At 29.1% G+C, this 15,228-nt stretch overlaps 1 protein-coding gene across 1 annotated transcript in view; it reads right to left on the bottom strand.

The window, feature by feature from the left end:
* LOC107446844 (synaptic vesicle glycoprotein 2B-like) overlaps positions 1–15,228 on the bottom strand; it is a 138,814-nt gene that overhangs the window by 5,217 nt on the left and 118,369 nt on the right. The window contains exons 7-13 of the mRNA XM_043042000.3: positions 13,551–13,675; positions 11,064–11,141; positions 7,331–7,426; positions 6,452–6,540; positions 4,303–4,594; positions 2,433–2,643; positions 97–256 (exon numbers count right to left, since the gene is read on the bottom strand). Coding sequence (XP_042897934.2) covers positions 97–256; positions 2,433–2,643; positions 4,303–4,594; positions 6,452–6,540; positions 7,331–7,426; positions 11,064–11,141; positions 13,551–13,675 — 1,051 coding nt within the window. The remainder of the gene's footprint in view (positions 1–96; positions 257–2,432; positions 2,644–4,302; positions 4,595–6,451; positions 6,541–7,330; positions 7,427–11,063; positions 11,142–13,550; positions 13,676–15,228) is intronic.

Genomic DNA, 15,228 nt, shown 5'->3' on the forward strand with positions numbered 1-15,228 from the left:
ACTCGATAATGCACAATAAAGTTCGAGAGATAAACTGCTATTTTAATGATGCGTCAAATACTTTTTAGATATATGTATCATTATTTTGATGCTTACCTCAGTGAAGCTGGATAGGATTCCGTTGTGATAACATCAACTGCATTCCAACCAGAAATAGAAATGAAATTGAACATTGCTTCAAATGCAATAACCATATGCTTTGTGTCGATGAACCAGATAAAAAACGCGCTTACGCTTGTCAGGAACAGTGACGTAACTGCAAAAGATAAAAATGTATACACTTAGAGGGCTATTTTAAAAGCCCAAATGTTTAATGCAATTTATCCCCTTCATTACTCCCCAGGCGCTCCATCACGTGCTCCCTAAGTATTCGCGCTAAAGAGTACACATCCGTAATAAAACGAGTGGCAACACGAGAATGCTGAATTGAAATCTCGCCTGAGTTATATTAGGACGCTGGAGTTGGTAAAGTTCGGGTACTACAAAAAACTATGGATCAAATTACGGTAAAAAAAATACAGGCACTCTGAATGCCACTATTTAACGTAAGATCCATTTTTATTGTAAAATTTTATATCGTAATTTTTATAGTAATATTTATTTAATGACAGTGGTTTTATGGTAAATATTACTGCAAAAGTTAGGGTATAGCAAATTTTCTGTTCCATAAAGCTTTGCTGTAAAAAGTTTGCAATTTGATCTAATTTTTTACCGTGTATCATGTACATTGTAAAAAATAACTGTAATTTTTACTGAAGAAGAACTTACTTTTCACAGAAAAAAAACTCTTTAATGAAAAATACAGATTTTTACTATTTATAACCTTTATCCGTGCACTGTTAGAAATGCCCGTTTTTTTGCAGATTTTCTTTCTATATTTGACAGTTTATATCTATTTTTTTACCAAGCAATTTAAAAAAAAAATTTATCCTTATCATAGATGAATTTAAAACCACCAACTGAAATTCTAATTTTGCATTGTAGTTTCACTTACAGTTAGGTGACCTGCCTCTTTTGTTTAAATTATTTTATGATTTTTATCTACACCTGCTCTTATTTTTCAGCAATTATTTCACGGTTTTTAACATTGTATGATTAAAGCTGAACTTTGATTTTATCGTCAAATCGATACTCTTCCTGGTTATTATATTTTAGATACATAATTTTTTGGTAAGTTAATCTGCCAGACATATTTATTCGGGTGGACCAATGTAGTTTGAAAAGTTTTTGCGCTTAAATATTATTTCAACAAATAAGTCTTTTAAGATAAAAACAGTTTAAGATTTTTCTTCATACTGAGACACTAGGGCCGCGATGGCCAAGGGGATAGAGCGTTCGCCTTCCAATGAGGTGAACAGGGTTCAAATCCTAGCGATGGCTGGTTGATACGAATTCCGCATCCGGCTTGCTCTGACAACAGTGCTGACGTGAAATATCCTCAGTGGTAGACGGATCATGAGTTAGAGTCCCCTTGCCTTCAGGCTAATCGTGGGAGGTTTTTGTGGTTTAACTCTCCATGTAACGCAAATGCGGAGTAGTTCCATCAAAAACTCCTCAACGAAGGCAAATTCTCCCAATACTTGATCCAGGATTTTCCTTGTCTTCTTAATTAGATTCAAAATTACAAGGTTACGTAGTTGAACATTAGTAGTCGTAAACCCGAAAATTGGGTCTGCTGTTCAACGACGGTTATAAAGTAAAAATACTGAGACGCAAGAGCCGCTGTAGCTCTTGGGACAGAGCTCTCGTCTCCCAATGAGGAGTCTCACATTCGATTTCCCGCGTTGACTGGCCGTACAAATGCTTTTCTCGACTCACAATGCTGACATAGTTATTTTATAGAGTTACTTGCTAAAATAACAGTTAGTTTATACGGTACTTATCTGTTTAAAAACAAACATCTGTATTTAAGCCCTTCCTTCTCTCTCCCGTGAAAATGACCGGGTGAGGTTTCGCCCTCTATTACTTGCTCCCGTGATATTGACGGGCTGGAGTGTTCAGTAGTAACGCGCCAATAAGAATAAAACTAATTTATTTATTTTGCCCGGAAAACATTTTATTTCTCATTTTACACACCAGATGGCAGTACCAGGATATTTTTAAGGTAATTGTAGATAGTTAGTTGATTTCAAACTAGATGTCAGCACTAATCAAATACGTAATACAAATACAAAAGCCAAAAAAATGGGCACTTTTATGACCGTTTTCTTGAAAATAAACCGATTGTTAAAGGGTTAAATAACTGTATTTTTTTCTGGAAATAAATTATTTTATGCTGGCACACCAGCTGACTGTTTCTTTTCAATAAGTCAACTTTTTAGAGTATGAAGACCGCGTGACATCAAGGGAGAATTGCGTAATCACGTATATGTGATGGTCCTGAAGGAGTGAAATGCGTTTTCATACTTTATATGTAGTGTGTTATACATTACCCATTGTCTTAACTCTTCCAAATCTGTCCAAAACTAAGGAAGACAGAATACTTCCGGGGATGATTGCTGCCTGTGCAATCATGTTTTCAGTAAAAACATCTGTTAAGTTGAAGTTTAGGTCAAAATCAACTCCACAACCTTCTTCCGTATTTCGGAATGTCGAACTTTTAAAATGACAATTGATGAACTTGTACTCAAAAAAGTCAGTTTTCTAAGAAAAGGTAAAAGAAATTACAGAGTAATTATATTTTTCACATCAAAGCTTAACATAATTTATAATAGATTTATATAATATTTAGTACACGAGGACCTCAAGATATTTTGGTTCTAAAATATATTGCTTTAATTATTTATTTCATGTACGTATTTAAAATTTATTTACAGATTGAGTTGAAAAATGAGAATTTTATTGAAAGAAGAGAGTATGAATAATGTAGTGCCCTTTTAACTATTGGGTATCTTAAAATGTTAGATTATAGCTGTTTTTATATGCATGGATAAGCGTAATTTACATTTAAAAAACCGTATAAATTATCTATGCCCAGGTATAGAAAGTTAGTATATATAGTTAAAATTGTCATTTAACTTAGAGCAGTACACATTAAGTAAATCTAGACATTTAAAAAAAACTTCTAATTTTGTTAATATATAAAAAGTTTGATCTTGATTATAATAAAATAAACGGACGATAAAATATCTTAAAAAATATTGTGTTTCTTAAAATAATTTTATTTAATCTTATTTTTGATTTACCATTCTGCTTTTAAATTCTTCAAACAACAAAAATTTCGTTTCAAATACAAAAAGAAAACCCAAAAATATTTATTTAAATTTCGTTTAAAATCTCAAAAAACTTAATTCAGTTACAACCTCAATTTGTATTATGAATAATCTTTGTAACAAAACATGAATGAATAACACTGATTATTTCAGAAAGAAATTACCATTCAGTTTAGCAATGGTAGTAACATTTTGAAATTAACTTCGATGTTTAATAATTAATTTTATACTTTTTCTAACATTTCCATTAATAATCAGAATAAAAACCAAATGTATAAAGTGTATTAAATAGACTTTTAATTGAAGAATCGAATTTGTTTTTCTTTCTGTCTCAATTGTTTTTATCCTTATTAGACAAAAATGCAAAGAAATAAAATGTAAAAGTTATTCAAAAAATATTTATAATTATTTTTTTAAATATGCTTTGTCACAAATCCCAGTTGTAATTAACTACACTATGCTTTCAAATTAAATTTTGTTTTTAAAAACAAATCTTTTCTATTATGAAAAAGAAAAACAAATGAAAATAAAACATTGTTTAAAAAGTACTCATATCTGAAATTCATTTTTAACATCTTTTAATTTAAAACAAGTTTTTTATCACGTTAAATTTGATTTCTGAATAAATTTTAATGAACTAATTTTAAAAATTCTATTATTTCTAGCACTGAGCATTCAGTTTTTTCACTGGAAAATATATAGAAGATTAAGTTTATAAGTTTTTATTTTATGCGTGGAATTTTCCAGTCATCCAAATTATAGTTTTGAATTAAAATAGAGTTAAAAGCTCTTGATCTAGGTAAACAAAATAATTGAAGTAATTTATACTTACAATTATTCCGTTTAAATAGGAAAGTGTAATAAAATTAACTTTAATCTTCCATTAAAACCTCTGTTAAAAATTAGATCCTGGATCAAGTGTTTAAAAGTTTATTAAATATAAAATCTTTAGTAACAATTCGTTCAACTTCAACAAAATTCTCTAATTTCAAAATAAAGAGTTTTAAGAAATAATTTATTAGAAGTAACTGTAAAATAATTCAGCAAGAAAAATCTTAGTATAAGAAATTTTTGTGGCAAAAATCTTTACCTCGAATGTTACTCTCTTAAATTCTGAATCATAGAAGAATGTTCTGGAAGAATGAACTTTATCGAATGTGACATTCTCAAAATGACATTTAGTGAAAACGCAGTGAATAAGTACAATGTCTTCGAATACATCATTCTCAAAATGAACGTTTTCGAAGCGGTGATTCGTTAGGCTTCCACCAAACTTTTGGTATGCAACAGAAGTGTTGGCATAAACACTGGCATGTGATTCATATTCCTCTTCTTGGATCTTCCTAACATATTCTGGGAACCAAATCGACATACCATAGAACCTAAAAAAAGATGGGACAAGCATAGCTATATTTATTCCTGTAGACATCTAAATAAATTCCATTTATCTTTGCAATGGCTATAATATATTACTTCTAAATTAGATATTTTTTTAAATCTTTGATACAATTTTGTCAAAAATTGCCGATGCACTGATATTTAACATTGTTTTATGCAAGAATTATTTTTAAACAATTAAAAAATAGACTTAAACAATTATTTTTGAACAAAATGAAAATACTTAGAAGGAAAATATCATTTGCTAATTTAGATCAAATTCAAAACACACGTCAAGAAATAATATGTATTATCATTTGGGCTAACAATATAATGGTGATTTTAAAAGGACCCAATAATGACTTAAAATGACTTAATAACTGAACGATATTGCTACTATTTTTTTAATAATTCAAAAGTGAAATAAAGTAGACAGATATTAGTTCTGATAGATTTAAAATTTCAAAGTTAATCACTAATTTTACTTAAATATAATTTAATTTCGCAGTTTAATCTAGAACTAGATTTTACTAAACACCAGTTTCAGGCATGCACTATATATATTATTAACCATTACTTAAAATGGTAGTTTACAAATGTTGTATTTAGAGAGCATACTTAATATATTTGCATTCATTTAGTGTGTTATTTTTCAAAATATTTTTTATCATATTAGTATTATATTTTTGTCATAATTTTATGATAAAAACAATATAATATTTCTATTTATATAAGGAATGCAATTACATACATTATTATTAAAAAGAGGGAACAAAATGAAACATTAAATGAAATTTACTATTTAATGGAAGAAATTCCGTCATTAGTGCTTTATTCTAGGCAATAAAACAAGTTGTTGGATTCAAAACTACCTCAAACTATTATTTAATTTTGAACAGCAGAAATTGAAAACAAAACTTTTCTTACACCTAACATTAAAACTTAGGCTATAGATTTATTGTTTTTAAATGATAGTTAATCACGCATAAGTTTTATACGTCATAAACAGCACCAAATTATTGTATAACGTAATATAGACTCGTCTGGTTTTCTAACATGCAAAGGTTTTTTTTAAATTGTCTTTTTAATTATGGTTTAAGGAATAACTACAGGTTCCTTCATTTGCTGCTTAGCTATATTTCTAAAGAAACATTAATATATGGGGAACTTACTTAACTATCTATTTTGTAAAACTTTAAAAAAAAATTAAACAAGAAACATTTTCTTTAAAAATATTCTTTTATAAGTGTTCATAATTGTTTTTATTTTAAAATTAAAAAAAAGATAAAATTTTTTTTCACTTATATCAATAATTAAAATTTTTATCAGTCCTTATGATTTATAAAACTTTCGGGAGTTTAAGGAAAATAGTGTTGATTACAAAGAGTGCACTAGTTTATAAAGGCCAACAATTAATTGCATAATACAGATTTCCTTAAAAATTAAACTTATAATTTTGTCGCAGCGATTTTCATTCTACTATCAATTTCATTCTATAAATCAAGGCTGAGATAGCTCTTATAATTAAGATGTTACTTTAATTACCAACCATAATGAAGTTTTTAGAATTTCTGTCAACAATGATAAATATCACCTTCAGCTTCATTTGATAATTAAACTAGTTTTGACGATTTCTAATCAAACATTAACTTCGTTGAATGCTGCTAAAGGTTTGTCAGATTTGATAACATTTGCGCTTCATACCATTCAAGAGTTACGAATCCTCCAGCATAAATTTTTTACTTTACTTTAGACAAGAATTGTTGAACTATATCTTAAGAGTGGTGTTTGTGAAATACCCTTCACATTTTTTATTGTACAAGTTATGTAAATTCCCTGTGAAAACAGTAATTAAAACTTACCCGAAGGCTGTTGTTGCCCAAACTATTAGAAGAATGCATGTCGTTTTCGTGTATGGAGGCCACAATATTTGGATAAAAGAGGTCCAAAACTGTTAAAGAAAAAGCCAGAAAGAATTAGTTAAACTTAAAAATCAGATTGCAATAATTCAAAATTATGCAAATTCTAAATTACTTTTATTTGTACATCTGCATCACTGTAGTATCATAAAAATTAAAGAAAAATTAAATGAAAAATACAATCATTCTTTAAAAAAATGCATTAAAGTCAATGCACAAATTGTTAGAATGTTTTAATTCAAGACTATTTTACTTGTGTTTTCCTTATTTTACTTCTAATCCTTATTTGTTTTTTTGCCCGAAAGCGATATAACAAATAATAAAAGCAATTTTTTGCTTCATTTTTTTAAAACAAAAAACAATTTTATTTCTGGTTTTATCAGTTTTGAAAGATTAAATAAGCTTCAATTCTTAAAGCGGAAGTTTTAACTTTCGACGAAACGTTGCAAAGATTTAAGTAAACAAATTTTTAAGCTTTTTATTTTTTTCCTTAATAAAAAAATAACTTATAAAAACAAAGATGTTCCTTAGTTTTCGAAAAGGTTATAAATATTTTCTTTATGAATATCTCTACGTCAATATATATTACTTTTAAAGCACTATTTTTCTCAGTCGTCTTCTATACAATGTTATTTATTTTAAAAACAAGGAAACATTTTTTTTACAAACATACATTTTATTTATTTACAAAAGGTCATTTTAATTTTTTTAAAAAAAGTAGGTTTATAATTTTTATTATCTAAATTAACTGAATAAAGTACATTTTTGCCCTATAGCGTTGAACTACTCTGAGTTAAAAAAGCTAAGAATAATATTATTTACATTTTCAATTGCTTCTAAGAAATCACTGATACAGCCTCCCGGACCAGTAAGTCCTGAGTTTGGAGATCTTCTTGTAGGCAATTCTAGTTCACTTAGCTGTAATTAATAAAACACCTCTAATCACAACACTAAAATAGTAAACACAAGTAAACTAAATTAAAAAATTTATATTTTAAGCAAAAAAAATGCTCTGTGCGTAAAAAAACGGACCACTCTAAATAACTTTCGATCTATATTGTATAGATTGGATCTTCGCTTATAGGGCTCAATCTTAATGGTTCAAGGGGGTGTACGCAAATATGCTAATTAATTAGTGCAGACGATATTTTAAGTTATAAAATCAGACACAACAACTTTCTTTCAGTAATTTTTCGAATAGTTTCTGAGAATTCTGATTTTAAATAAGTCATATCTTTAAATTTTGATTTCATCCAAACTATTCGACTGATTTCGCTTATATTTTTTGCTTTATCATAATAAAACTACATTCCTCAAAATTATGTAAAAATTTGGATACCTGAGAATTGAAATTGTTATGGACTATTGCTAAATAAAATATTAAATATTTAATAAATGTCAATTTTTTGCATGGAATTATCTTTGGATAAACGAATTTTATAATTGTGTCCAAAAAGTTTCCATTCACCTATAATGTTCTCAAGATATGGCGAAATATGCAAAAAATAAAGTTAAAATTAAGGGGTCCACATTTGGGGTTACTCTACTGACCAAACTATAGGAGTCATATTTCTATCCCCTATATTTTAGGGAACAGAAATCATAATCCGTCGTAAAAAGTTTTGTTTATTCAGAGATAGTTCGTTTTTGTGGCTGATTCCATTCCTTAAAATATCGTCTGCACTAACAAATCAGTATGTTCTTAACAAAGTATGTAACAAAGTAACAAAGTATGTTCTTAAAAACTAATTTTTACTACTATAAAAAAAAACTAAAACGTTGTTTAAAAAACTTCTCATATCTTATATTTATTTTCAACATTTTATAATTTAAAACAAGTTTTTATAACGTTAGATTTGACGTTAAATTAGCTTGAAATAAGTTTTAATATATTAATTATAAATATTTAAATTTTTTCTCTCATTTAGTATTCTTTTTTTGCCAGAAAACTTTTCTGGAAATATAAAATTGTAATTAAGTTTTTATTTTATGCATGAATTTTTTCCAGCCATCCAAATTACAATTTTTAACTCAAATAATGTTAAAAGCAAACAGATCTAAGCAAACTGAATAATTTTAGCAATTGATACTTCCAGTTATTTAGTTGAAATAAGAAAGGGGAATAGAATTAACTTTACATTTCTATTAAATCCTCTTTCAATAATCAGAGCGCGAGCATCAAGCGTTTAAAATGTATTAAGCATAAATTTCAGAAACTTCGAATTCACTATTAATTTCATACTTTTGTTCTGCTCTTCCGGGCACAAACAAAACTCGCATATAATAGTCTTTTCTAGTGAATGAAGAGTGGCGATTGCGTTCTAAATTTATTTTGAAAGAAATCCCAGTTTTAATTATCAATGCTTTGAGTTCAAACTAAAATTTTATGCTTTAACAATAAGCTATTTGCTGTAGTTTTAAACTATTTGCTGTAATAACTTCTGAATAAATAAATGAAATATAGTCCATAATAAATAAAGTTAAAGCTAAAATAATTGGTAAACGAAAGCCTTTTTTCTAAGGATTGATGTATTTCTGATAGTTTCTGATTATTTAAATTTTTGTGATATTTTAAAGTAATCTCTTATTAGCAGCTTAACATTATATAGTTTATACATATATAGTTTAATGTTATGCAGTTCAATATAATATTTTTTTAACAATTATCTAAATACTTTATCTAGCACGGATTTCAAACTGCAACTGTTGACTTTTTTGCAAAATACTGTCCACGAAAATTTAAAGGGAAAATATAGAATTTTACGCATCGAAGAAAGTATTCAGGAAATACAAAACCATAAAATTGATTTAAAATTTCAAACTGATTGTAGCGACCATTCAAACCTGAAAGTAACTCATACGAAGCTGTAAAGAGTATTCTGCGTACTCATGTATGGGCACTCAAGCCTCTTCACTTTATCAATTGTTCCGAAATGATGTTCTTACATGGAAATTTTCAAGAGTCCAAGCAAAAAAGAAGTCAGAGAAGTCACATATTGAATGTTAAGTGGCTGGGAAATCTCGGTACCTTTGAATCGTCTATGTAGTGAATTCTGAGACAGTGGAATGCTAAGGCGCGTTTGTCAGTGCGAAATTACCAAATATCCACAAATCCAAGTCGGGACTTTCGAAAAATGTTTAATATCTATGCTATTATATTAACTCTTAGATAATGGCTTGTAGCTATAGTGGCTGAAGGGATAGAGCTCTCACTTCGCAGAGTGGTGACCCAGGTTTGAGATAGTAAGCAAGCTAGTCAAAGCGAATCCTTCTTCCAACTTGCACCAAACGCATTACTATCCTAAAAATATCATCAGTGATAGGCGTATCATTGGCTGGAACCATCGGTCCAACAGAAAGAGACAGTTCTTTCCCCCTGTATGTAATGCAAATGAGGGCTAGTTTCATCAAAAAGTCCCCCACTAAGGCTAGTCTGTCCCGATGCTTGATCCAAAAAAATATCCTTTGTTACAAACGTATCATGTGTTAGTCTAATAGAAGGAGATCTTTCATTTCCTCTCCATGTCTGATGTAAACAAATATAATGCAAATATGGTTTAGTTTCATCAAAACGTCCTCCCCAAATGCTAGTTTGTTCAAATGCTTGATCCACGAGCTCCCTTGTCTTCTGGTTTGTATTTAAAATTACAAGGATACACATTTACTTAACATTGATAGTTGTGAATTCAAAGATGGCTCGTCTGTTCAACACCAGTTATAAAGTCAAATAAGATATGGCAAGAGTTGACAAATCTATCAAATGTGTCACATTTTCATTGGTGGTGCTTGCTGATGGCCTTACTACACGAATTTCATCGTTGATCTCTCTTTAGAAATTGTCTTATGTCCCCGGCAGACTTGGTTTTAAGACAAACATTGTTCTCAATGACTGCCTTTATGTTTGAAAAAGTATTTCCTTTTACACAAAACTTGATGGCGTTTCATGGAGCGCTGTATAGCTAGATCGCAAAAGAGACACACACAGAAAAAAAAATAATAATTTCACAAAAATGTCTGCCCTTCCTGGTTCCTACGTTCCTGGTGGTCGTAGATGAATGAGAAACCCGGCATGTTTAAGCTGACCACTCATTTTACTGATCCTAACCAAACTGATCATGCTACAAAGCATGTAAACTTCACAATAATTTTACTGATATTATTTACCGAACAAACTCTGTTTTCAGCCTATATTATATCAAGCAATTGTCAAAAGAATAAAAATTAATAAAAATGCGAGAAAAATAAATAATTTTCCAGGCTTATTTTTCCTTTCACACTTTCAATACTTATTTCTTATGGTTAAATGAAAGTCTTCATCTCAGTAAAATAAAAAAGCATTTATTTTAAATGTTTATTTTTGATCTTTTACGAATACTTCAAACTCTAGATGAATTTACTATATAATTTTTAATTTACATATTGACACATTTGCCCTAATGTTACGATTATTTCTAAGTATGAAAGCTCACTGAACATCATCTAGTTAATAACATCATTTTGTAGTTATATAATATCATTTTAAGTAAAATTAATATAAGAGCTACTATATAAATACCTGGTATTCATCAGTTTTCTTGTGATTTATTCGAAACACTTTCTGATAAACATACATAGCTTCTACATCACGACCACACTAAGGAAATTCAAAAATAAATACAAATTAGAGAATCATACTAATTGCTTAGACAATTCTTTGAATTGAAAAACTCTTTCAATTGCTAATTGCTTCGAACTTAAAAAAAAAAATGTCACGTGTATGTTTGTCATCACACAATCATATAAAATATGAATCAAAAATGAATAAAACGCTTTTGTTTTTTAAATTTTATAAATTTAAACTCTGTTAAATCGCAAGGTTTCGTTCAAAGATTGATTCAATAATGTTTTGCTGTCTAACTGTTTTTTTTTAAAGTATTGGAGAGTTTTTAAATTTAACCCACTGACGGTTCTGCACGTAAAAAGTCGCATTTTAACCTGCAGTCTTTTCTGCATGGCAAAACCGGTTTTCCCATGTTAATAGATAGGGGAACTGTGTGTAGGGGAGAAACATTCTCCCAATTTTGCCCATTTCCTTAACCGCCAGTGGGTTAAAGACCTCATTATCAAGTCCATCTAATTTTCCAATTTCATCAGACAACCTTGTTATGCTGTTTTTATTTTCTTGATCATTTAGTGTTACGAAAATACCTTACGAAAGTATTGAAAATTTGAAAAAAATGAATCAAAAATCAAACAAAGTTATGGTTGTATGTGGGGTCAAGTATAAAATTTGCAGAAAAAAAAAGACAAAGTTGGTTGATAGCTTGCAGATTTAAGAAACTATTTCCCTCATCAAAGTATGCACGAATATTTACACTACACATTTGCCATTTAAACTGCGGGTTGTTCAGGTAATGTCCTCGTGTAGGACAGTTTTACATATTTGAAATGTATTTCTTTTTCTAACAAAGGTTTGTCCAAATTTAGAAAGAAACAATGGTCAGTTAGAATAGGGTTTAGTTAGCATGGGAAAAGATGAAAAAGCTCCACTTCCAATTCTTGTAACTTTGGTATAGTCAATTGTGCAGTATCTGTTTTTTTATGGCTATGCAAAAGAATAGGAGAATATTTTTTGACCGATTTAGGCTAATTTTTATATCATTTCGTGAACTTAGCTGCAGCATATTTCTACTGTGATCGATGAGCCAGGTTTCATAAAACTACAATGGATTCTGCTAGAGCTCCAAACACTAACCATCAGTTTCCTCCCCCCTATAAATAGAGCTTTAGAGCTTGTTTTGATGGTCCATGCTTGTTTGACCAACTCAAAAGGCAACTGATATACTAGAACTTTATGCACTATTCATGTTTCGCGAAGTCAGTGATGTAGAGAACTGCAGTGGACGGATTGTAAAGACACGGTTCCCAATAGAACACCGAAGTCAAACATCACTGACTGCTGTCAGTGAGTGGGTGGGTGACTACTCTGATCAGCCTGAGTAGGGACCGAGGGTGTACGGTATTAGTCCGCGTTAAACTGTTCTTCCGTAAAATGCTCGACTTCGCGCGCATATCGTCGAGCTACCGAAGCGGGGTAGCCATCTTTTCTGCAGAAGATCAAAATTGCGATGGCATGTCTTCGGATCATTCGCGCGGATGTTTCCCAGACAGTCGCCAATTGCTTATTGTGCAACTCTAGTGCATTGTGCAGCTAAAGTACCTACCTGTGCTGTAGTAGTTTTAAACAAAAACTCATTCTTCCTAATAGTGCGAATTTCTGACAAGTCACTTTTAAATAAATTCTATAAAGCAAATAAAATATATTCTATAAAAAATAAAAATAAAAAAATACTTCAGCACAAAAAAAAAAAAAAAAATTAACTAATTTTTAAGTCTTCCTCATATTTTAAGTCTTCTTCATATTTCATTTAATATTTCATATTGTATTTAATATTTCATATTTTATATTGAACAGAAATACTTAAAATAATTTATTATCAGGTATAATCTTTTAATCTTTAATGCAAATCTTTTATTTTAAATCTCGTATTAATCGTATTAATTAGTCAATATAAATGTCTCAATGCATTTTATTTAACGTATCTGTATGGGATAGAAAATTGTTTTACTAAATGTAAAAAGAAAAAATTGACTTTGAAAATAATTACAAAAAAAAAGAAAGAAAGAAACGAATGCAGAAGCAACAAGTAAAAATTTCGAGGAAAAAAAAAAGACACGCAAATGTTTTGAATAATGTGGGGCACGAAACAAAAATGGTTTTGGAACATGTTTAATAGTTTAAAGAAAAAAATAAAAGAAAGAAAAGGAAGAAAAAATGTTGTCTAATTGGGCAATTTTGCTTGAGATTTAACAAAACTCGATTCATTATCGAACTCTTGAAAAACAGCTGTTTTTCCGTTAAAAAAGTTTTAATTTAGTATAATAGGTTGTACAAATAAATATCTTAATTAATTTTTATTTTTGATCAAAATATTTTTTGAAATTTGCTTTTTAAAACCAGCATTTAGCAATGAAAATTGTAAAAATTTAAAAAAATGGTTACCTCAAGTAAATATCGTGGACTCTCTGGTAGAAAGAATAGACCAAATACAGTTAATAAGGCTGGCGTAGCGCAAACCACGAGAAATACCCTCCAGCTACTTAATCTAGAGCCTAAGCCATCAGCATCTTAAAATAAAAAATTAAAAAAATACTGCAAATAAAACATCTTATACCAAAAACAGATATAATCTAACCTATAAAATATTTCAGAGACATTTGGTTAGATAAATCTTGATAATTGCGAATAGTATTTTATCAAAAAATTAATGTTCAAAGATAACCTTTTAAATGGAGAAACGCATACTTAAATTTAGCCAGTTTTTGCTGCGTTGAATTTAAACTGGTGTTGAAAGTTAAACAATATTATCTTCGATGAGATTTTGAGTAAAAATATGTATCTCAAAAGCTATAATTGTTGAGTGTTTGAAATTAATAATAATAATAATAAACGTATTTTTAATTAGTTACATGAAATTGAAATCTCTTTATGAGTCCAACGTAAATGTCAATTATAACTATGATTAGTTTATGAACATTTTTATCATCCGAAATCCTTTAGTTCTGATGCTAGTTTAAATGGAAAAAAAAATTAGAGCGTCTGATTTTAATTCAAAGAAAACGGATTTGTTTGTATTTCACAATTTTTAGTTTCTTAAGATGAATTTATAAGTACATTTTCGATTTTAGGCTGCAATGGAATTAAAAAAAAAGGAATTAATATCTAAATAAATAATAATAAATATCTAGAAAAATAATTCTGTTTCAAAAAACAATATTTCAAAGTCCTAGGGTAAAAAAAATTATTTTTTTATATAGAGAAAACAAATTTTGTAAGATTATCGTTGTTGTTTCGATTGCCACTTGCCAATACCAGCAAGACTGCTCGACCAGAGTCCAAATCAGAGAACTATCAATCTCTCCAGAATATCGAGTACCCCCGGAGGTTTTGATTTGTTATAGGAACTTGGAGGACTTTGTGATCCCGACATATTTAACGTGTACCAGTCACATTTATTACACGGGGTTTCTTCTGCCAGCGGAATTCGAACTTCCGTTCTCAGCAAAATCATTGTACTGTATTGTAATGACATTTCTGGTAAAAAGAGAAAAAGAAATATGATTCTGGTTAAATAAACCAAAATATACGGTATTTAAGCCATTCATTTGGTAATTTTTCCATTCATATGGTAATGGTTTATTGGTAGTTTTGGTCTACAAAACTATAGTTACACTTTTAGTAGAAACTACAAAACTGAAAAGCAAATTTAACTGAATAAATGGTTTTAATGCCATGCTGAAATTACCAAATTTTACATCGTTAATCAAATTTTATCACTATAAAATTATAATTCACTTTTAATTTTTTTAAAAATCATTATCAAAGTACTTCGGAAAAATTTACCTTGCTTTTTGGTATGCCCAGAGAGTCAGAAACACATTAAATATCCCCATTTGGTAACTTTTACCATATTTTATTCAGTGCAGATATAAAGCCGGTTATTACCTACCTGAGAAAAAATGTGAAAAGTGGTAAAAAAATATTTTTTGCAAGATTGTTTTAAAAGTAAATTATTTTCTACTAACAAACTGCTATTTTGGTTTTAAAATTTAATTAAACGAGTGAAAATTGAATAGCAAAGTGCACTTTATTTAGTGTTTTAATTCCTCTTCCCCAAAAG

The sequence above is a fragment of the Parasteatoda tepidariorum genome, chromosome 6 (genome assembly GCF_982258835.1).
Source record: "Parasteatoda tepidariorum strain Cologne lab strain chromosome 6, Ptep-v5.0, whole genome shotgun sequence".
In the NCBI taxonomy this organism is placed as follows: domain Eukaryota; kingdom Metazoa; phylum Arthropoda; class Arachnida; order Araneae; family Theridiidae; genus Parasteatoda; species Parasteatoda tepidariorum.